This window comes from Bos indicus x Bos taurus, chromosome 11 (genome assembly GCF_003369695.1).
Source record: "Bos indicus x Bos taurus breed Angus x Brahman F1 hybrid chromosome 11, Bos_hybrid_MaternalHap_v2.0, whole genome shotgun sequence".
Classification (NCBI taxonomy): domain Eukaryota; kingdom Metazoa; phylum Chordata; class Mammalia; order Artiodactyla; family Bovidae; genus Bos; species Bos indicus x Bos taurus.
Window position 1 is genome coordinate 49038674 of NC_040086.1, and position 21807 is coordinate 49060480.

The 21807-nt window shown below is 50.8% G+C and overlaps 3 protein-coding genes and 1 long non-coding RNA gene across 6 annotated transcripts in view; 3 read left to right on the forward strand and 1 right to left on the reverse strand.

The window, feature by feature from the left end:
- Positions 1–5050, reverse strand: part of USP39 (ubiquitin specific peptidase 39) — a 36610-nt gene extending 31560 nt beyond the window's left edge. Inside the window, exons 1-2 of the mRNA XM_027555537.1 lie at positions 4709–5050; positions 594–663 (exon numbers count right to left, since the gene is read on the reverse strand). Of these exons, the coding sequence (XP_027411338.1) occupies positions 594–663; positions 4709–4976 (338 nt within the window). The 5' untranslated portion in view covers positions 4977–5050. The remainder of the gene's footprint in view (positions 1–593; positions 664–4708) is intronic.
- On the forward strand, positions 4980–5591 carry LOC113901316. The gene is made up of 2 exons (XR_003513387.1): positions 4980–5216; positions 5307–5591. It is a non-coding gene; the product is annotated as an uncharacterized LOC113901316 (long non-coding RNA).
- A 2856-nt stretch (positions 5592–8447) lies between these two features.
- C11H2orf68 (chromosome 11 C2orf68 homolog) lies at positions 8448–14486 on the forward strand. The gene is made up of 4 exons (XM_027555541.1): positions 8448–8733; positions 8817–8935; positions 10138–10289; positions 10656–14486. The coding sequence occupies exons 1-4, from the start codon at positions 8627–8629 to the stop codon at positions 10776–10778; spliced, it is 501 nt and encodes a 166-aa protein (XP_027411342.1). The 5' UTR covers positions 8448–8626; the 3' UTR covers positions 10779–14486.
- A 2621-nt stretch (positions 14487–17107) lies between these two features.
- On the forward strand, positions 17108–21228 carry TMEM150A (transmembrane protein 150A). 3 transcript variants are annotated; one of them, XM_027555539.1, is made up of 8 exons: positions 17108–17219; positions 17753–17936; positions 18357–18404; positions 18723–18809; positions 19446–19513; positions 19813–19940; positions 20049–20226; positions 20458–21228. In XM_027555539.1, the coding sequence occupies exons 2-8, from the start codon at positions 17872–17874 to the stop codon at positions 20697–20699; spliced, it is 816 nt and encodes a 271-aa protein (XP_027411340.1). In that variant the 5' UTR covers positions 17108–17219; positions 17753–17871; the 3' UTR covers positions 20700–21228. The 3 variants fall into 3 exon arrangements, with proteins under 3 accessions (XP_027411340.1, XP_027411341.1, XP_027411339.1); XM_027555540.1 differs by lacking the exon at positions 17108–17219 and having other exon boundaries at positions 17261–17936; XM_027555538.1 differs by lacking the exon at positions 17108–17219 and having other exon boundaries at positions 17886–17936; positions 18357–18546.
- Positions 21229–21807: the final 579 nt, after the last annotated feature.

Genomic DNA, 21807 nt, shown 5'->3' on the forward strand with positions numbered 1-21807 from the left:
ATGTTGGCAATTTGATCTCTGGTTCCTCTGCCTTTTCTAAAACCAGCTTGAACTTCTGGAAGTTCACAGTTCACATATTGCTGAAGCCTGGCTTGGAGAATTTTGAGCATTACTTTACTAGCATGTGAGATGAGTGCAACTGTGCAGTAGTTTGAGCATTCTTTGGCATTGCCTTTCTTTGGAGTTGGAATGAAAACTGACCTTTTCCAGTCCTGTGGCCACTGCTGAGTTTTCCAAATTTGCTGGCATATTGAGTGCAGCACTTTCATAGCATCATCTTATTGAGCACATACTGAGTGCTCAATAAAAAAGTAAGTTGGTGATTGCCATTGATACCACATATCCTTTTATTTTCCTCATACAAATTCAAAACAAGCTGAAAGCTCTTTCTGCATGTGCCACCCTAAAACAACATGCCCTCTGATGACAGTTTAAACTGAGGGGAAAGATTAAAAAACCTGGCAAGAAGCACAGTTTTCTGGGCAGAAAGCTTTAGAAGAGATAAAGTTTCTGAACATATCATACAATACAAAGAACTTTCTACAAAGATTCCCTTGTATGTCTGCTGTCCCAGCCATTCGTGTGCTACCCACCTGTTAATGGTATCCAGGTACGGGCAGTGGCGGCTCCTCCGGTCCTCAGAATCCACGCGGCCATTCTTTGCTGAAAGGAAAATCATCAAAAGCTCTGAAAATGGGAAACCCATACTCAGGGTCAACTACCGTACAAACAAACACAAAAATGGGAAAAACAAATCAGGACGAGTTCTGTTACAAATAGCCTGAAAACACCCCAAAATGCCCACTCTAACAGAAAGTGAAAGTGTTAGTTGCTCAGTTGTGTCCAACTCTTTGCGACCCCATGGGCTATAACCCTCTGTCCACGGGATTTTCCAGGCAAGAATACTGGAGTGGGTTGCCATTCCCTTCTCCAGGGGATCTTCCCAACCCAGGGATCGAAGCCAGGTCTTTTGCGTTGTAGGCGGACTCTTTAGTCTGAGCCACCAGGCTACAAACTGAGGCAATATACTTGAAACACATAAAACCAACAAAGAAATTGCTTGCAATTAATAAAGAAATCTGGTGAAGAGTTTTGAAAAAAGACAACCCAACAGAAAATGAGGAAGACAGCCTGCAAAAATATGAAAAGATACTCAACCTCACCAATAATCAAAAAAATGCAAATTCCCTTGCACAATAATATACCACTTCACACCTACCAGAGAGGATAAAACAAAATCAAGCAATTCCAAGTGCTGGCAAATATGAGGAGCAATGAGAAGGCTCATAGACTGCTGGTGGGAATGTAAACTCTTACAATTACAAAATACTGCAGCTAGACTGAAGCTGAAAATACACAGACCCTTTGACCCAGCAATCTCTCTTCTATTAAAACTTGCATCTACCCTAGAGAACTTTTGCACAGGTGCATCAAGAATATTTTACTAAAAAATATTTATAGCTACAATATTTGAAAGAGATCCAACTGGAAACAAGCAAAATGCCTACCACATACCAAAAATGGGAGAAATCAGGTTTGATCCCTGGGTCGGGAACAGAAGAAATGGCAACCCGCTCCAGGATTCTTGTCTGCAAAACTCCATGAACAGAGGAGCCTGGTGGGCTACAGTCCATGGGGTCACAAAGAGTTGGACCGGACTAAGCATACACACACTATCATCAATAGAATACTTTGTTGCCATGAACATCTATCTGAATGAACCTCAACAATACGACTAGTTAAAAAAAAAAGGGCAAAACAGAAGACTATATATAGTATGATTTCATTTGTAATAAATACAAAATAAAATACAGTTCTACTTAGGCATATATATAAGGTAAAACTATAATTTACCTCATAAATACATGAGGTAAATATATATAAACTATAAAAGTTTATAGTTTATTATATATAAAATATATAGTTTATAGTTTTACATATATATAAACTATAAAACAATAAAAGTAGAAACAGAAAAACTTCAGAACAGTGATTACCCCAGCAAGCAAGGAAGGCGGATGCAACTCGGAAGGGGCCTGTTGGACCTTCTAAGGTACCGGCTTAAACTTCAACATTCAAAAAACTAAGATCATGCCATCCAGTCCCAACACTTCATGGCAAATATATGGGGGGAAAGTGTAAACGGTGGCAAATTTTAGTTTCTTGGGTTCCAAAAATCACTGTGGAAGGTGACCGCAGCATGAAATTAAAAGATGATTGCTCCTTGGAAAAAAGCTATGACAAACCTAGACAGCATATTAAAAAGGAGCGACATCATCTTGCTGACAAATGCCTGTATAGTCAAAGCTATGATTTTTCCAGTAGTTATGTACAGATATGAGAGTTGGACCATAAAGAAGGCTGAGTGCCGAAGAATTAATGCTTTCAAACTGTGGTGCTGGAGAAGACTCTTGAGAGTCCCTTGAGAGCAAGGAGACCAAATCAGTCAATCCTAAAGGAAATCAACCCTGAATATTCATTGGAAGGACTGATGCTGAAGCTCCAATACTTTGACCACCTAATACAAAGAGCTGACTCACTGGAAAAGACCCTAATACTGGGAAAGACTGAGGGCAGGAGCAGAAAAGGGCAACAGAGAATGAGATGGTTGGATGGCATCACCGACTCAATGGACGCGAGTTTGAGCAAGCTCCGGGAGATGGTGAAGGACAGGGAAGCCTGGTGTGCAGCAGTCCATGGGGTTGCAAGGAGTCGACACGACTGAGCAGCTAAACAACAACAAAGTACTAGTTAAGCACCACTTCTGAAGCTCAACAGTGTCAGGAGGCAATTCTGCATTGCTCTCTCCTGTTTCTGCATATACTGTGACCAGAGGTACCGACCACCTCCAGACTATCTCGCCAAAGATGTTGGTATAGTGAAGTTTGTTTGTACAGCCTTGGAAGTCAGAGATGGTGTTTCCTTACAGAGCAAAGGCGAGGCAAGCTCAAGGCCCACTGTAGAAGATTTGGGTTCTCTAAGTTCAGAGCTGTTGTCCTGTGCACCCACTCCCTGTGTGTATGGATTTTCATCATGCTGCACTACAGGAACTGACTCAGGAAATGATGATAATGCTATATTCTGGCTACTGTTATTGCTGCAGAATGCTGTCTGAGGCCCAATAGTTCAATGTCTTCCAACAGCATCCATGAAACCGTGGCAGGCTAATTTGGTAGTGTACAAATAGGGTCAGACCCTTCACAATCTTTGACAAATGGTAGATTTAAGGCTATATACCCACACTCTTCTTTAAACTATACATGTGCATGACATTTGGTCTATCTTAGTACCTATGATCTATTTCACAATAAAAATAAAAGGAAAAAAAAAAAAAAGACAGTAACCTCAACTGGTATCCTAATCTGTCCCAGAGAAAACAATCTCCTGACCACAACTAAGCAAAATATCTGAAAAACAACTTCTCTTTCAGAGAAAGGGAAACCTGAGGCTGACAGAATATATAAGTAAAAGAAACCAAAGAATATCCTGAAATTATTAGGTTATTCAAAGAATATTTATCAAGTACTTTTCATGAGCAAGGTGGGATCCTACACCTTGTGCATAATACAAAAATATGTCAAATGCAAAACCTTGAGCAAGAAATTTAAGAGTTAACATAAGACTAAGATCTTTTATTTATTTGGATGTGCCAAGTCTTAGTTAAGGCATGCAGGCTCTTGGATCTTCACTGCAACATGCAAACTCTTAGTTGTGGCATGTGGGACCTAGTGGCATGTAGTTCCCTGACCAGGGATCAAACCCAGGTCCCCTGCATTGGGAGGGTAGAGTCTTAGCCACTGGACCAGCAGGGAAGTCCCCAAGAATATAATCTTATACAGATAAACAGGCACAGAGACAGAATTATAGTCTTGGAGAATGAATAATCCTGGAACAAAGAACACTGCCCCTACAGTGTAGCCTAGTGATATGTTTACCTGCTAACTCACCAGAAAACAAGTATATGGGAAACATGTTCAAATCAGAAGTCCTAAGTTCAGATATGGAAAAGATTAACTGAGCTTAAACAGGAAAAGCTTCAGATGTGATGGAAACCTACTTAGTAACTGGTAAGATATCAACAAATTGGAAAACAGTGTACACACTCCAGAGTACCAAGGCTGGGCCAAAAGATCTCCAGCAATTACCAGGAAAAGCAGAATGCGTCCAGCAGAAGGCAGAGGGTACAGTCACAGAAGTGACTGACAAGGCTCTCAAAGCTCATGGATTCCAGTATTCCTTCCATCGACTTAAAGAGGGACAGACACATGAAACCCACATTCCCAAACCAGTGACCCAGTCTCAGAGGCCGGATTAGAATCCAAACCTCCTGGCAGCTACAACCCCAAGTGACAGGGCAGTGTAGTCCAAGTGCCCAGAGTTCAGGCTCTCCACTCTGAACGGTCTGATTTCAGGAATTACAGCAGGGCTTATTCCTCAGGTGTTTTGTAAAAACTCAAGGAGGTAACACCTGTAAAACAACGAGCCTGGCCCCAAAGCTAAGCATCCGATAAGGGAAAGCTGCTGTTATTATTAAAGTTGCTAGAAACATTAGAGCTACGATTACCAAGACTAGTAAAAAGCAGTCCTCATTAAAAAGCAATCGAGTCGAGCAGGATCGCGTGTAAAGTATGACTTTCCCGCGGGGAGAGAAGGTTGGACAGAGAAAAAGAAGAACGCGAGAGAGGAGCCCGCGCCCGGCCCCGCGCACCTCGCACCTCCCGCTCAGGTTCCGAGTCCTCGTCGGCCTCGCGCTCCCGCTTCACCCGCACCACCGGGACTACCGGCGTCGGGGCCTCGCGCGCGCCCGCCGGCTCGACCTCCCGCTTCACGCGCACTGGGCTGCCCCGGGCGCTCGGCGCCTCGGGCTCCCGCTCCCGATCTCGTTCCCGTTTGACGCGAGCCGAGCTGCTCCGCGACTCGGACTCGCGCTTCCCGCGGGTGGAACCGCGAGAATCCCGCTTGGACCGGCTGGACATCGCCACTACCGGCCGAGTCGCCGGGCGCAGCCTCCAGACAAGACCGAGCGCGCGGCAAGCAGCCAATCAGAAGCGGTGCTGTTATGGACGCCAAGGATCTCTACGAGTCGCCGACGGGGACAAATCACGCCGCAGAGAACTTCGGGGAAGTACTGCCTTTTGTGGCTTCTTTGCTGCTGCGTGCGCATCGGGGACCGGTAGGCGGATCTACTGCACTTTACCCTTTTCCGGTTTAAAGAGGTAAGAACCTTTTACTGACGGGATTTCTGGATAACAGAAGCTGCCGTTGGACCTCTTGTGTCTTCAAGACACTTTTTGTCCCGAAACCAGAATTGGGAGGTCGTCTCCAGTCTCCGCGCCTCAAAGATCAACACCCCTGCACAGAACCAGGCGACGTTCCCGTCATACCCTTCTTGAAGCAACCTGGCGACTCTAATTCCACATTTACAGGAATCACAGAAAAATGCGAATGACGAGCAGAGAGAAACTAGAGAGTGGAGCCAATGAAGCCGAAGCTTCAGGACCTTTGACTTTCCACAACCTTCCACAACCCTGAACTACTTTACAGTTCTACTAAGGTGTGATATACAATAAAAAGCGCGTTTAAAGTGTTCAGTTCAGTCGCTCAGTCGTGTCCGACTCTTTGCGACCCCATGAACCGCAGCACGCCAGGCCTCCCTGTCCATCACCAACTCCCGGAGTCCACCCAAACCCACGTCCATTGAGTCCGTGATGCCATCCAACCATCTCATCCTCTGTCGTCCTCTTCTCCTCCCACCTTCAATCTTTCCCAGCATCAGGGTCTTTTCAAACGAGTCAGATCTTTGCATCAGGTGGCAAAGTACTGGAGTTTCAGCTTCAGTATCAGTCCTACCAATGAACACCCAGGACTGATCTCCTTTAGGATGGACTGGTTGGACCTCCTTGCAGTCCAAGGGACTCTCAAGAGTCTTCGCCAACACCACAGTTCAAAAGCATCAATTCTTCGGCGCTCAACCTTCTTCACAGTCCAACTCTCACATCCATACATGACCACAGGAAAAACCATAGCCCTGACTAGATGGACCTCTGTTGGCAAAGTAATGTCTCTGCTTTTGAATATGCTGTCTAGGTTGGTCATAACTTTCCTTCTAATGAGTAAGCATCTTTTAATTTCATGGCTGCAGTCACCATCTGCAGTGATTTTGGAGCCCAGAAAAATAAAGTCAGCCACTGTTTCCACTGTTTCCCTGTCTATTTGCCATGAAGTGATGGGACAGGATGCCATGATCTTAGTTTTCTGAATGTTGAGTTTTAAGCCAACTGTTTCACTCTCCACTTTCACTTTCATCAAGAGGCACTTTAGTTCTTCTTCACTTTCTGCCATAAGGGTGGTGTCATCTGCATATCTGAGGTTATTGATATTTCTCCTGGCAATCTTGATTCCAGCTTGTGCTTCATCCAGCCCAGCGTTTCTCATGATGTAATCTGCATATAAGTTAAATAAACAGGGTGACAATATACAGCCTTGACGTACTCCTTTTCCTATTTGGAACCAGTCTGTTGTTCCATGTCCAGTTCTAACTGCTGCTTCCTGACCTGCATAGAGGTTTCTCAAGAAGCAGGTCAGGTGGTCTGGTATTCCCATCTCTTTCAGAATTTTCCACAGTTTATTGTGATCCACACAGTCAAAGGCTTCAGCATAGTCAATAAAGCAGAAATAGATGTTTTTCTGGAACTCTCTTGCTTTTTCGATGATCCAGCGGATGTTGGCAATTTGATCTCTGGTTCCTCTGCCTTTCCTAAACCAGCTTGAACATCTGGAAGTTCACCGTTCACATATTGCTGAAGCCTGGCTTGGAGAATTTTGAGCATTACTTTACTAGCATGTGAGATGAGTGCAATTGTGTGGTAGTTTGAGCATTCTTTGGCATTGCCTTTTTTGGGATTGGAATGAAAACTGACCTTTTCCAGTCCTGTGGCCACTGCTGAGTTTTCCAAATTTGCTGGCATATTGAGTGCAGCACTTTCACAGCATCATCTTTCAGGATTTGAAATAGCTCAAGTGGAATTCCATCACCTCCACTAGCTTTGTTGTACATTTTGCTGAATATTGATGGAGATATGTATACACTCTGAAACCACCACCACGATCAAAATAATGAACTAGGGATTTCTCTGGTGATCCAGTGGCTAAGATTCAGCTTTCAAAGCAGGGGGCCTGGGTTTGACTCCCTGGTCAGGGAACTAGATCCCACATGTCACAATTAAGATTCGGTGCAGCCAAATATATATATTTACTTATATAAAATGAATTTAGTCACCATTCAACAAAAGTGTTTTCCTGCCCTGACCATTGATCTGCTTTCTGTTGCTACAGATCAGTGTCACTTTCTAGAGTTTTATATAAACGGAAGGACACAGCGAGTCCTCTTTTTAATCCCTGGCCTGTTTTGCTCCGCCTATTTGTTTTGCGATTCATCCACCTTGTTGGGTACCTTGTTGGGTATATAACAACTCACTTCAACTCAGCAGCATTCCACTGTGTGGATGTACCAGTCTGTCCCTGTTCTACTCATGAACTCCCAGTTTTGTCTATTTTTAAAGAGGATCCAAAAATGACACAGGCTCAGGTATTTGAAAGGCCCCAGGGCCACCCACGGGGAGAGTTAAGACACCCGTCCGGTGAGCGACAAGATGAACCGGGTGGCGGGAAAGTACGAAGTCGGCGTTGGGCGGGATGGGAGGGGTGGCCGCCGCTGGTGGTCTCCTGGAGGGCCAGAGGCTGGGCTGCGCGGCCAGGGCGCCGCTGTGTGCCCACCCTGGGCACTCGCCTCCTCAGGATCTCTTTGAAGGTAGCTGCTGTCAGTGCCCCCACTTACAAATGAGTAAACTGAGGCACGGCTGGTGATAGTGTCACACATTCCAGCAGAAGAAAAAGGAAGGGAAGGCTCCACAGCGAATTCTGAGTGGTGTGATGGGTGCTTTGCGTTTTTCTGGATTTTCTGATGTATCAGCTGCTGCTGCTGCTAAGTCGCTTCAGTCGTGTTCGACTCTGTGCGACCCCATAGACGACAGCCCACCCAGGCTCCCCCGTCCCTAGGATTCTCCAGGCAAGAACACTGGAGTGGGTTGCCATTTCCTTCTCCAATGCATGAAAGTGAAAAGTGAAAGTGAAGTCGCTCAGTCGTGTCCGACCCTCAGCGACCCTATGGACTGCACCCTTCCAGGCTCCTCCGTCCATGGGATTTTCCAGGCAAGAGTACTGGAGTGGGGTGCCATTGCCTTCTCCACTAAGCCTAAATCCTGTTTTCCTATTGATAATGTCACAAAAGGAAAACCCCGGCCAGGAAGAGGAAGTTGAGCTTGTAGTATTTTCGTCCGCCCCGCCCCTCCGCCCCGCCCCTCCGCCCCTCCGCCCCTCCGCCCCTCCGCCCCTCCGCCCCTCCGCCCCTCCGCCCCTCCGCCCCGCCGCGTCCCTCCGCTCCGCCCCGCCCCGCCGGTGCCTGGAACTCTGCGCACAGAGAAGCTCGGCCCTGCCCTCCTTTTCCCGACGTCACGGCTAGTGGCCGAAAGTCGAGCGAGGGGCGGTGCTGAGCTCTCGGGGCGGGAGGGTGACCGTTGGGGGCCTTTAGGCAGGGACGGCGGCGGCTCCGCGCACAGGGGTTAAGATGGAAGCGGCGCCAAGTCCCGGGTCGGGACTCTGCTGCAAGCCTGGAGGGCGACTGGACATGAGCCACGGCTTCGTGCACCACATCCGACGGAACCAGCTCGCCCGGTACCGCCCCGCCCCGCGCCACCGGCGCCAGCCCCGGCCTGGCCTGACCCGGCCGTCCCTGACTCCCGCTCGGCTCCCCGCAGGGACGACTACGACAAGAAGGTGAAGCAGGCGGCCAAGGAGAAGGCGAGGAGGCGGCACACGCCTGCGCCCACTCGGCCCCGAAAGCCCGATCTGCAAGTGTACCTGCCGCGACACCGAGGTGAGGCCGCCCACCCGCCTGCTTCCTCGAGCCCGCGCGCTCTTTTGGCCCTGGCTCAGCCTCAGTGCACTCTTCTTTCCTATATGGGAAAAAGCTACTTCTTAGCCTCCAAGGCTCAGTTCACCTCGTCCCTTCTCGGAACAGCAACCTCGATGGTCCCCAATCGCCGCTAGTGGTTCTCCCCGTAGAACAGAGAGGGCTCAAGTTAAGCATCACTATTACCGGACAAAGCTGGGAGTCGGCGAGAAGTTGTCTTTCGCTTCCTCTCCACCACACTATTTTCGTATTCCCGTCACCTAACAGAAAAAAAGTTTGGCGCTGCTCTAGGCGACAAGGACATACTTGTGGAATGAAGCCCAAACCAACTTAATGGCCTTTTTTCCCCAGCTTCATTTCGACCCAGCAATTACAGTAGATAACATATGATGCTAAATTTGTTGATCTTCCCTAAGAGTGCCTTTAGAGGTTGTATACATTTCATTCATTTAGCTTTCAGAGGACCCCATAAGATGGGAACCATTATCATTTGTGTTTCACAGTCTGCAAAACGGATACAGAGAGGTTCAGCAACTTGCCTGAAATCTCAAGGAAGTAAATGGCAGAGCCTGGATTTGAACCCAGGGAGAGCACAGTCCACCTCTCTACCACCTTCCAACACTGTAGACAGATGTGTGTTGTGTACCTCCTGTGTGATGTGACTGTGCAGAGGTGCAAAGGTGAATAAAATCCCTGATAGGCGGCACATTTCACACACACATTCTGGGTCCATGAGAAGACTGGTGCTTTTTTTTCCCCCTAAATTCAGCTTTTTTCTTTTTTTAATTTTATTTATTTTTGGCTGTGCTGGGTCTTCGTTGCTGCCCACGGACTTTCTCTAGTTCCAGTGAGCAGGGGCTCCTCTCTACTTGCAATGCTTTGGCTTTTTATTACAGTAACTTCTTTTGTTTTGGGGCTCGGACTGTAGAACACAGGGCTCAGTAGTTATGTTCTAGAGTGCACAGGCTTAGTTGGCCTGAGGCATGTGGGATCTTCCCAGACCAAGGATCGAACCTGTTGTCCCCTGCTTTGGCAGACAGATTCCCAACCACTGGATCACCAGAGAAGTCTGGGGTTTTCTTTACAGTCTGTTTTCCTGTATCATCTCTGGGCAAGGGTTCCAGAAGCCTTCCTTTCTTCCCTCTCATTCTGGTTCATCCCTCCAGATGGCTCTACCCACCCAAGCAACCCAGACTGTGAGGAGTCCGGTGAAAGCAGCAGTAGTGGCAGCTCTGAGCCAGAGCCTCCTGGCCATCAGCTTTTCTGCTTAGAGTATGAGGCGGACAGCGGAGACATCACCTCAGTTATCGTGTATCAGGTACGCCTGGTGGAAACAGCTGCAGCCTGAGGGTCCTGGGCCGTGGTGGAAATCACTGTGACACCCGGAGCCACTGTTTTCCTCAGGGACTGGTGGGAAGTATCTGTCCCACATGGGAGCACAAACTGCTGGGCGATGCTTTTGAGCACAAGGCACTCCCATCACACAGTGCTTCTCAGTGGGCGATGGGAAGGGCACATGGCCCATGGTCGAGAATCACTATTAAGGGGACACCTGGGCAATGGCAGGCACTGGCAAGAAGTTGTGAGTCCCACAGAGATCTGTGAGAGTGTTGTCTAGGGACAGGGCAGGCCACCTTTCCAGAAGAGGCTGGGCCCTGAGCTTCCTGACTCTTCCTCCACGTAGGATGATGATCCAGGAAGGGTGAGCGAGGAGGTGTCAGCTCACACGCCTCTGGAGCCACTCATGCGAGAGGCCCTCAAGTTGCGCATCCAGGAGGAGATTGCAAAGCGCCAGAGCCGACACTGAACAGACTGGAGTCGCTGCCCAGGGAGCCATCCCTAGTTTGGGGGTGCAGGGACCAGTCTGAGCTGATCTCAAGACACCCCTGTACCCCCATCCACAGGAAAAGGGTGTCACAGGGACTGGACCTGGCCATCTCCCTCGTAGCCATTTTTTCTTCTATGTTGGCCCATTTGACCAGCCTAATATTCTGAAAATTTGAGAATTTTGTTTGGTTAGCTTGGTTTTGTGGAAGCAAAGACTCCGGGGAGAGTTGGGTTTATGAAACCCTGTGCCAAAGTGCTGCTTTCTCACCAAGGTCACGTTCCCCAGGGCACCTGGCCGCTGCTACTCCACCCAGCTCTTTGAGCCCTGTTTGCTATTTTATAGCTCCTTACTTCTGTACCTCCTGTTCACTTCTATGTCTGCGTTTCCGAGATCTTTTCTGGCGTTTCTTTGTTCTCTTCTTTCATTCATCTTGTCTCCCAATGCATCAGTCGCATCCATTCCCCACCCCCACCCCGACCTCCCACCTTTAGCTGCTAAGGATTTTGGATGTGGAGGTTCTGGCCTCTGCCTTTCTGGCAAGCTCTCCCAGTAATTCTGATACCAGTCAAGGGAGACCTCCTTTGATGCCTACTTGCAAGCATGTCTCCCTCCCCTTACATGGCTTTTGCAGGTTTCTCCCATGCTCCATCACTTCGCCCAGTCTCGAAAGATGATGCCAGAACTCAACTGTGAGGATTTTTTGCCACAAAACCTCCTGGGCTAGGACTACATAATTCCAGCTTCCCACCTGATCCCTAGCTGTGAACAGGCCATCTGTGCTCAGGCTAAAGGAGAACTATCAAAACAAGCCAGAAACTGTGTTTCCAAATGTGATTTAACAGTCTTGAATGTACGTACAAAGGCAAAATCAAAATGAGCAATTATTGCCTGTTTGGAGCCCTAGGGCTTAGACAGTAAAGAATCCGCCTGCAATGCAGGAAACCCGGATTCAATTCCCTGGGTCAGGAAGATCCCCTGAAGAAGGGAATGGCAACCTACTCCAGTATTCTTGCCTGGAGAATTCCACGGACAGAGGATCCTGGCAGGTTACAGTCCATGGGGTCGTAAAAGAGTCAGACAAGACTTAGCAACTAACAGTTCCTCTTTCACTAGGAGCCCTAGTTGGGAAAAGGAGGGGAGCCTGAAAAGTGTCCTGGAGGGAGCTAAGCAAGCCTCTTTCATCTTCCCTTCCCCTGCTCTCTTCTCTCTCCCGTGCTACCTCCCAAGAGTATATAAAACTCCTAAGACACCCTAATACTAAAGATACCAGGAAATCACTGCTTTCACTGAAGCGAACATTCTTCCTAACGAGGGTTGGACTAAGGTCTGAGAAATCCACCAGCCGTCCCGTACACGACGGTTCCAAGCCTCTGGTTTTCCAGCAAATGGGCCTAAACTCAGTGACTTGAAGTATGGGATTTAAGTGAGCCCATGAGCACTGGGACTTCTTCAGACCAACACTCCTCCTGCCCCAGAGGTTTCACCTCAGGGTCTCAAGATCAGTCTGGCTGGTCCCTCTCAGCAACTTTTCTCGTAAAGGACATCTAAGGGCATTTTTGTTTGTGCCCTACAGCCCTGAAAATCTACCAGCTCAGAAACGGGGCAGTGTACTTCAACTACATTATTAAAATGCAGCAAGTCACAGCTTGCTGGGAAGATGAGTGAGGTGGATAAATTAGAAGGGCCTGGTTGTGAAGGCAGACAAGGACCAGCATGATCCTGACTCGCAGAGCTGGCCCAAAGTCAATGCCTTAAACTAGCCGGTCCTGGGCTCAGTTCTCTTTCAGCAAGTCTGCCCCCATTCGGCCAGGCTGGAAGTGCCTTTTGACTCTTAAGGTTAACTACCCTCCAGAGCCGCCCAGGTCAAGGAGACTGCGCCATACTCTGTCCCCTGTCTTCCTGCAGCTCAGAGCACCAGGCGTTTTAGTCTTGCAGCTCTTCAGCTGATTTTCTGACTTGGACATAGGATTTCACCAAAACTCTTAGGCTTCCTAGTCTGGAAATACTTTTTTGGGTTTGTCTTCTCATAGCTGGATGGCCTGTTTTCCTGGATTTATTATAGAATTTAGAAACAAGTCCATGGGGGCATGAGCTCTAGAGTTTAGCTTCCAGCCCTGTGTTGTGAGAATCATGTACCAATTCTGTCCTTCTGTGTGTTGACTGTGTAATCCTCACACTCTCAGGTAAGAGACTGATGGGAACATCTCATGTGTAAACCTGTTGTTGAGGCGCTTTGCTAATCCAGTGCATATAAAATATCTTCCACCCAAGAAAGCATTCTAACTGTTAGCTAGTTTACGCTGCACAACTACAGGAAGTACTAAGCCTGGTACTTAAATGAGAGGCTGGCCTTCAGGGCAGGCCTAGTGGTGGTGATGCTGCTATGGCTCCTGAGGTGTCCGAAACGCTTCTCTACTGACAGCTCTCAGCCCATCGACAGCCTTAGAGCTCCGCTCATTGCTTCTCGCCCCTCACTGCAGTCCAAGATGGTGTCATACTCTCTAGTATATTTACTGGACTTGCCTCTTGATGTCTTTTCAGCTATTTCCAGTTGTTGGTGCCTTGCCCTCAAGGAGCAGTTTCCAGGGCATTTCCCAGAGGCCCTAGAGCTGCCTCAAAGAGGACTGTCCCTGCTGTTTTGTGCACTGGCTGCAGCATTAGACTAACTTTCTGGCAGATTGCTTCAGGATCAGCACTTTTTTGATTAGATATAATCTCAGCCGCCTGGGAAAAAAAAAGTCTGGGAGCCTAATAAGCATATTTCACGTTCATCCAGAATGAAGCGTTCTTCATTTACTGAGGCTAAGCCTTGGATGTTAAGGCATTGTGTGTCCTGGGCCACAGTGGGTGATGTTACTAATAGAAGGAAGCTGGGTTTGCAGGGGGTTGGGCCTGTGCGAGAGTAAACACTAACACTTGAGTTCCAGCCAGCTGGCAAGGATGGAAGTCTTTGAAGAATGTAATACAAGATGGGAAAAGGAGAACGTAAAGCTTTTTGTCCTGAATGAGAGTAGGAAACCAGCCAGTGGGACCAGTGTGGGCAATAAGAAATGCTTCTGTCTCTGGACAAGCCTTAAAGGGACATTCCATCTCCACTGGTCCACTCCCAGGGGCACTGCCATGCAGAGATTAGCCCACGAAACTGGAAGAAACCCTTTGGAGTGGTGGGTATCCAGCTTACTGTGCATGTGGCACCGTCTGTTGGTGGTAAGGTGGGGTCCCCAACTGGTTCGCAAATGTAAATGCAGCCTTTTGCAGACAGAAGAGTAAGGACAGGTGGCTTTCCTACCTCTGAGCCTTCTTTGGGGAGGAGCATCATGGAATGTTGACAGTTATCTGAAACCTTTTAAGTTCCCTCATTGAATTCCTATCCTGTCCCTGAGGAATCATATGACCAAGAAACCACAGGCACCCACCCCAGATTTCCCCAGGAGGTGGAGTGATGCCAGAAGGGAAGAGAGTGAATGGCCCCTCTGCCTTCCCAGGGCCACCAGAATGAGGAACTGGTTGCACTGGTTGTATAACGTATCAGAAGCCATACTTTGTTCTGTTTTCTCATTTCCAATGTTCCTGCTGTGTGGATGAATAAAATGACATGTTGCAAATTTATTTGAAAATCCTTGAAGGAAGGTACTTTGCAAATACAGTATTCTTTTTAACCAATAAACGTACTATTTTTATAAGCACTGTTTTTGCCAAGAGTTGTGAAATCACTTGTGTACATAGGGAAGTGAAGACTATGTGCTGCCCTAAAGTCATTCAGCACAGAATCAGCACTGAAAATCTCATCTCTTGTTCTGCCTGACTATTTTAAGGACCGTCCTGGTTGGAGCATAACAAGTAGATTCACATGGCATTGGAACTGGAAGGGCCTTTTAAAGACATCTGGTCCTACTTTCTACTGATACGCAACTAATCCCTATCAGCATCCCTTGAAGAGCCCTTCTGTCTTGGGCTAATTCTCTGTTCTAGGGACTACTCAGATTGTTGTATTAAGCCAAATCTGCCTCCTTGTCAAGGCTCTGGAGTGCTTGCCTTACCCCCACTTTAGGATAAAATAGCCAGTTTAGAACCTGAGTAGTCCTCCCGGGCCTTCCCCACAATCAAGGCTAAAAAGGAACGCAAACCCAACTCAACAGGAGATAGTAAGTGTTGATTAAGAATCGCCAAGCTTCCAAAGAGGTAGGAAATGCTGACGGCTCACGACACTATTGGGCAGATGAGAAAAAGTGCCTGCTCCCAGGGGAACACCCCTGGGCAAGAAGATGGTGATCTCGATAAATTAGACAGAGGCACTCCTTTGTCCTGGGGCACAAAGCCTGGCCAGCAGAAGGCGGACTGGTTTTATACCTCCCTGGTTCTTCAGCCAGGTGTTCTTGTACAGGGTCGCTCTGCACCACCATGCTTCTTGACCCGGTTTTAACTACTTACCCTAATGCAGTTTGGAAGAGGGTCCTCCAACAGGTTTCCTGGTTCCATTTTTACCTTCCACTAGGTTCAGAAACGGAGAAGGAAATGGCAACCCACTCCAGTACTCTTGCCTGGAAAATCTCATGCGCGGAGGAGCCTGGTAGGCTGCAGTCCATGGGGTTGCTAAGAGTCAGACACGACTGAGCGATTTCCCTTTCACTTTTCACTTTCATGCATTGGAGAAGGAAGTGGCAACCCACTCCAGTGTTCTTGCCTGGAGAATCCCAGGGACAGGGGAGCCTGGTGGGCTGCGGTCTATGGGGTCGCACAGAGTCGAACACGACTGAAGCGACTTAGCAGCAGCAGCAGGTTCAGAAAGGTTTCTCCTTCCTCAAGCCATTGTCCAGTGTAGTGTAACTACTCCATTTCCCCCACAGTCCAAGGCCATTTCTGACTATTACCTTTGCCTCACCAGTCCTGCTGAATTTAAGCTCCCTGGTTCCTGGCAGCATGGGCACAATGCTCCCTTCAGTAAAGGTCTGTGGGCCCCAGTGTTGCCTCACAGGGACTCCAACAGATGCTGGACTGCCAGTTTGAGTACTTTCCTGCCGTTTTAATCATGAAAACAATGTCCAAGAGGGCACTCTTGGCCTTAAAGTGTGTATGGAGTGTCACCTGCCCTATCAGTAAACAAAGGATGTGGCCATCAAGGCAGTAGCCACTGTAGCCACCCCCAACTGCACCCTGAGGGTATTCAAGGTGGAGAAAAGCTGGCTATTGGCCCCAGATAGTTGAGGTGCATATCAAAGGAATGCTTTCAATGTGCCCAGACTCTTGTATCTTCCCATACAAAGAAAAACACTAAATTCATTATGTCTGGTTACTAGTCTTTAATTAACAGTAAAGCTTTTGATATTCCAACTACCTGCTTTTTGTAATCTCCTTTATATCCTCACTTCTCCCTTGCCTCTTTGGAGCACTTCCACAGAGCTATCTGAGAGGCTCCCTTCCCTGTTGGAATCCTTAGAAAGTTTGCCAAATAAAACACAATTCTCAACTTTTGGGTTGTGCTTTTTTTTTTTTTTCCAGTCAACATAAAGTTTGGTGAAGCTGTTGGGTAATTTATCACACTATCCTGTTTGCTTTTTCCCATATTGCTCTGGATCTCCAGCCTTCCTCTCCTCATTTCCCTCCCAACCCCTGGCCATGGGGGTGTCCTTAGAATGGATATTGTTTCAAGCCAGTGCTCAGCAGTCAGGAAACATGTTTTGGACGCTGACTTCTGGACGGTACTCCGTATACTTGTATACTTGTACCCTTGAAAATAAAATGTATCTGATGAACGTAGCTCTCCTCCAGACTTTGCTGAGTCCGAGGAAAGCAGAAGCCAAATGCAGGGCGCTAGAATTTCTTAAGGAACAGCCAGGGCTTTGTGCTCTCTGCTCTGCAGACTGGCCTCGCCTTGGACAGAGGCAGGCACGGGGCGCCACACTGAGGGAGGCTGTCCGAAGTCCCCGTCGGCCAGTCCAGGTTGCAAAATGTGCCCGGCGGCGGCGAAGGAAGGCATCCTTTAGCCACGTGTGCAGTGACAATCACAGGTGCAGCTGGAAGGAGGTGCAGAACCCGGAGCTTCCCGCCTTCCGAAGCTTCCACCACAGGAGCAGGGAAGATGGGGTTATCCTTTTGGTATCTCCGCATCAGATGCTCCCCGGCTGGGGTCCCACGCCACCGCCCACAGAGCCCAGGTTCCCCCCAAGTCGGGGCACCACCCACCGTTCCCGCATGACGCGGGCGCGGGGACTCGGGAACTGTAGTTCCCGGCTCGGTTTGCGGCGCTGGGGCGGGGCTGGTGCGGACTCCAAGTCCCGGCTGGCGGCGCGGCTCGGCCCGGCGCGCTGGGGGCGGGGCCGCCCGGCCCTTTAAACCATTCAGGGTCGCTCCGAGGGCCGCAGCCGGGGACGGCGCCACGCGGGGGCCGAGCAGGACGCGGCGGCGGGACGCTCCGGGGAGGTGCGTTTGGGGCCCCTTCCTCCTCTAGACCTCCAGAGATCACCTGCGAAGGCGCAGGTGCTGGGGACTGCGGGCCGTGGGCTGCGGGCGCGCAGGCGGGCGGGCAGGGGACCAGGGTGGGCTTACCGCGTGAACCCGCCCCTTCCCCGCGGCGCCGGCGCTCAGGTAGCTAGCTGCCTGCGCCCCGCTGCCTCTCCGCCCAGTCCCGGACCCCCTCGCAGGCTTTTCTTGGCGTGACCCGCTCGGGACTGTCCTGACTGCAGACCCCCTCCCAGTCCAGGACCCTCAGGCCAGGGAGGGTGGCTTCCTTTCCAGAGCTTAGGGCCCCGCGGCGTCTGAACATCTGGCTGGAACGCGGAGGACCCCCGGTGAATGCCGGAGGGTGTCCACGTTGTGGTGGGGGCTCAGCCCCAAGCGTGGGCGCTCAGAGCCGCAGAGGGAGCCCTGCGTCTGGTGCTGACCACCTTTCTCTCCCCCGCACCGGCTTTGGCCAGTCACTAGACCCTGGACTTTGACCTGTCTCTCTTCACCAGGCCCGGGCAGCCGATGGTTTTGACGAAGTATCTTAAGGTTGCCGGCCCATCCCCTCTTCTCCTGCTACCTCTTGTCCTCCCCCCCCTCCCCATCACCACCACCCTGGCTTCCCTCCCTCATGACCGCCTGGATCCTCCTTCCTGTCAGCCTGTCAGCATTCTCCATCACTGGCCTATGGACTGTGTGAGTACGGAGGGGGATGGGGGGAAGGCAACGAGGAGACAAAATGTGAGGGACAGGGCCCAGCCAGGACCCAACAGGAGCCTGATGGCACATAGAAAGCCCCCTTGTCCTGTGGCAGGCTCCAGGGTGGTACCCAGGGTCACTCCGGCTGTCTCCAGAGCCTGGCCTGGCGCCTGGGCCCACAGCCCCTTGGGACAAGCTGGCACCACTGCTGTCCAGCAGGGTGGCGCGGACAGACACACTTCTAGCTGGGGTAACTTCCAGAATTGGGACTGGGCTGTGGGTTCTCTAGAGTAGCGTCGGGCCGCAGGGCCACCCCAACTCAAGCCCCCAGAAAGGAGAGTGAGACTGAATGAAGGAAGAGTCGGTGGGGGAAGGCTGGGCGCGTCGTGGGGCGGGGTGACAGTTGTGCTCCCGCAGGTATGCCATGGCCGTGATGAACCACCACGTGTGCCCCGTGGAGAACTGGTATGGCGCACTCTACAGACAGCCTCACTCTAAAGCTCCCTTCATCTCTGTTCCCTCTTGGGCCGGGGCTGCCTCGAGCCAGACGGAGACACTGGGCCTCACTGCTCTTCTCTGACATTGGCAGCGCCTGCCCCCTCCCCAGGCATGGCTTCGTGCCCACCTACCTGCTTCCCACTGTCATTTGCCCCTTTGGCTTCTGTCTTGGGGGGTCCTGGGAAGTGGGCTCTTCTGCCCCTGCCAAGGGAGGTCAGGGAGGGTGTCTCCCAGAGACCTGAGGGAACCCCTTACCCCCAGGCTATGCTCTGTCTTACCTGCCAGGTCTTACAACGAATCTTGCTCTCCTGACCCCACGGAGCAAGGGGGCCCCAAGACCTGCTGCACCCTGGATGACATCCCCCTCATCAGGTGAGGCCTAGAGACCTGGCAGGTCACAGAGACCCAAGGCCCAGCTAGACTCCCAACCAAGTGTCTCAAGCCAAGGCATGTCCCTGGGTCCCAGAAATAATAATTCCATTAAGAGCACATATGCCAATACTGCTTACCATTTAGGATGAGCCAGGCTGTGCACTGAATCCTTTACCCACCTAAGGTCATTTCACCTTCCCAGCATTGAGGCAGCTATTGTTTTCACGACTTTATAGGCAAGGAAACTGAGACTGTGCTATGTCATCCATCCAGGTCCCTCAGCTAGTGAGTGGAGGCACCTAGATTTAGGTTCCAGCTCTCTGCCCAGCCTAAGCCCTGGCATAAGGGAAGTCAGACCCACTGTGGACCTTAACAGTCTCAGGGATCCCAGGGAGCCTTGGGGTCCACTTGGCAATCCTGGGCTCTCCCAACTCCAGCAAACACCCAGCGCTCTGCCTTAGGGGGAGGTGTGGTCAGCCTGGGGCCACTTGTTTGTATGAGACACTGGCCTTTATCCATCAGGGTCTGGCCTGTAAAGGAACAGGTGCAGATAAGGCTAGAGAGAGCAAGTGGGCCAGGAGGGGGGCTTTCCAGTGCTTCTGCCCCTCTCACTCTGTCCCCACCCCCTCCTCTCAGCAAGTGTGGCTCGTACCCCCCTGAGAGCTGCCTCTTCAGCCTCATTGGCAACCTGGGTGCTTTCATGGGTGAGTTGTGCCCTCGGCGCCCCATCACCACCCCACCCAGTCCGCCTACCCTCACCTCCACTCCCCAGGAAGCCCTGGCTTTGTGCAGCCCACCGCACCAAGGGCTAAGGCCAGCGGGGCCACTTCACTTCCATTCCATGAAGGCCCAAGGCTGACTCCCACACAGCCACCCTGGTATAGCACACCCCCTGCCTGTCCATTCTCTTCCGGCCCTCAGAGCATCTGGGGAAAGCTAGCTGGGCTGGGTCAGGGCCAGAGAAGGTGCCAGAGCCGGCCCCCGCTGTGCTCTCCTCCCCCAGTGGCCCTGATCTGCCTCCTGCGCTATGGGCAGCTCCTGGAGCAGAGCCGTCATTCCTGGGTCAACACCACAACGCTCATCACAGGCTGCACCAATGCTGCGGGTCTGGTGGTGGTGGGAAACTTCCAGGTACGCCCACCTGCCGGCCTTTCAGCTTCCTCTAGAGGGACAGCGATGGGGGCAGGGGATGAAGAGGTGGAGGGGAGGGGCTGATCTGTGCTCCCTCTCTGGGCCCAGGTGGACCACGCTAAGTCTCTGCACTATGTCGGAACCGGTGTAGCCTTCACTGCTGGCCTGCTCTTCGTTTGCCTGCACTGTGCCCTCTCCTACCACGGGGCCACGGCCCCCCAGGACCTGGCTGTGGCCTACCTGCGGATTGTGCTGGCAACCATCGCCTTTGTCACTCTGATCCTCAGTATCCTTCCAGGATGGGATGGCCAAGAATTCCTCCTATAGCCCAGACCCTCTACCACCCAGGATGCTGGGGGTGCGGGGGGAACAGACACCCCTGCCCAGTCTGGTCTTCTGCCCCCTACTCCTGGGAGGTGAGACTTGGTCCTCTGCCCCAGCCTATATCCAGGAAGGCAGGAAGGGTGTCACCAGGCTCCCATACCTCCTCCCAGACGTTTCCTTAGCCCCCTCCCAGGTGGGGTCTTCTTCATCCACGAGAGCTCTCAGCTGCAGCATGGGGCAGCCCTGTGTGAGTGGGTGTTCGTCATTGACATTCTCATCTTCTACGGCACCTTCAGCTATGAGTTTGGGGCGGTCTCCTCGGACACACTGGTGGCCGCGCTGCAGCCCACCCCTGGCCGGGCCTGCAAGTCCTCTGGGAGCAGCAGCACCTCCACCCACCTCAACTGTAGTCCTGAGAGTGTCGCCATGATCTGAGGTCTGGGGAGAGTGGCTGGCCCTGCCTCCGCAGCTCCCCGCATCTCCTTTGCATTTCTTTTGTACCAAAAAAACCCGATTTTGTGAAAAGTATTCTGCTGGGACACAGGCTGCCTCACTCCTGGAGGAGGGGCCATCCCACACCTGTGCCATAGAGGAGCGGGCCTCTTGGCAGGCTGCCCAAGCCACACAGCCCGCTCCCCACACCGCAGTGTTGTCTTTGTTTTAAAGGTCACGTGTCATTCACCCAGCCAGCCCTTCAGGTGCCTTCTACTCCCTCAGTGCCAAGGCTGGACCACTGGGGTCTCCTGCTGCAGGAATTGGGGGCTGGGAACAGCGAGAGGGCTACCAGTCTCAGGGGTGGGGGTGAGCACTCCTTAGTCTATGGGAAGGCCCCCTATGGGCCCACTGAACTGCACTGGGATTCTTCACTCTGCCCCTTTCTTTAGGGCAAATAACACAGCAGAACCACGTGGGTATTTTAGTACTTTTTTTTTATATATATCTATTAAAAGAATTCTAATTTGCATGTTTGTAGTCTGTTCTGAAGAAAGGAAGAGGGCCTTATGCAAAACAGCTTCCCCTGGACAAAGGATGGGAGAAAGCCCCTGCCCACAGGGAGGGTCCTGAGTGCCCATCGAGCAGAGCTGCCAAGAACAAAGGATGCCAAGTGCTATCCAAGTACCCCTGAAGGGCCTGAAGCCCTTTCTGGGCCTCTAAACAATCTGAAGAGCTGACCTGATTATTTCACACTTCCTACCCTGCTCAGGGGCTTCCCTAGTGGCTCAGACGGTAAAGAACCTGCCTGCAGTGCAGGAGACCCCAGTTCAGTCCCCGGGCTGGAAAGATCCCTTGGAGAAGGGAATGGCTACCCACTCCAATATTCTTGCCTAGAGAATTCATGGACAGAGGAGCCTGGTGGGCTATAGTCCATGGGGTCGCAGAGTCAGATATGACTGAGCAACTAACACTTTCACTTTTTTTCACCCTGCTCAATTGTCTGGCTTGAAGACTGATTCCAGACTAAGGGATATGACGAAGGATGGAGTACAGAAGATAACTTGAGAATAACTTGAAAATGTTAGAAGCAATCTGCAATGAAGCTAAA

Bases quoted from the DNA above. Each gene is read 5' to 3' on its own strand.
- C11H2orf68 (XM_027555541.1), top strand. From the start codon at position 8,627: ATGGAAGCGGCGCCAAGTCCCGGGTCGGGACTCTGCTGCAAGCCTGGA. The intron at 8,734-8,816 runs GTACCGCCCCGC...GGCTCCCCGCAG, and splicing joins CGACGGAACCAGCTCGCCCG to GGACGACTACGACAAGAAGG. The intron at 10,290-10,655 runs GTACGCCTGGTG...TCCTCCACGTAG, and splicing joins CCTCAGTTATCGTGTATCAG to GATGATGATCCAGGAAGGGT.
- TMEM150A (XM_027555538.1), top strand. From the start codon at position 18,407: ATGGCGCACTCTACAGACAGCCTCACTCTAAAGCTCCCTTCATCTCTG. The intron at 19,941-20,048 runs GTACGCCCACCT...CTCTGGGCCCAG, and splicing joins TGGTGGTGGGAAACTTCCAG to GTGGACCACGCTAAGTCTCT. The intron at 20,227-20,457 runs GTATCCTTCCAG...GCCCCCTCCCAG, and splicing joins CTTTGTCACTCTGATCCTCA to GTGGGGTCTTCTTCATCCAC.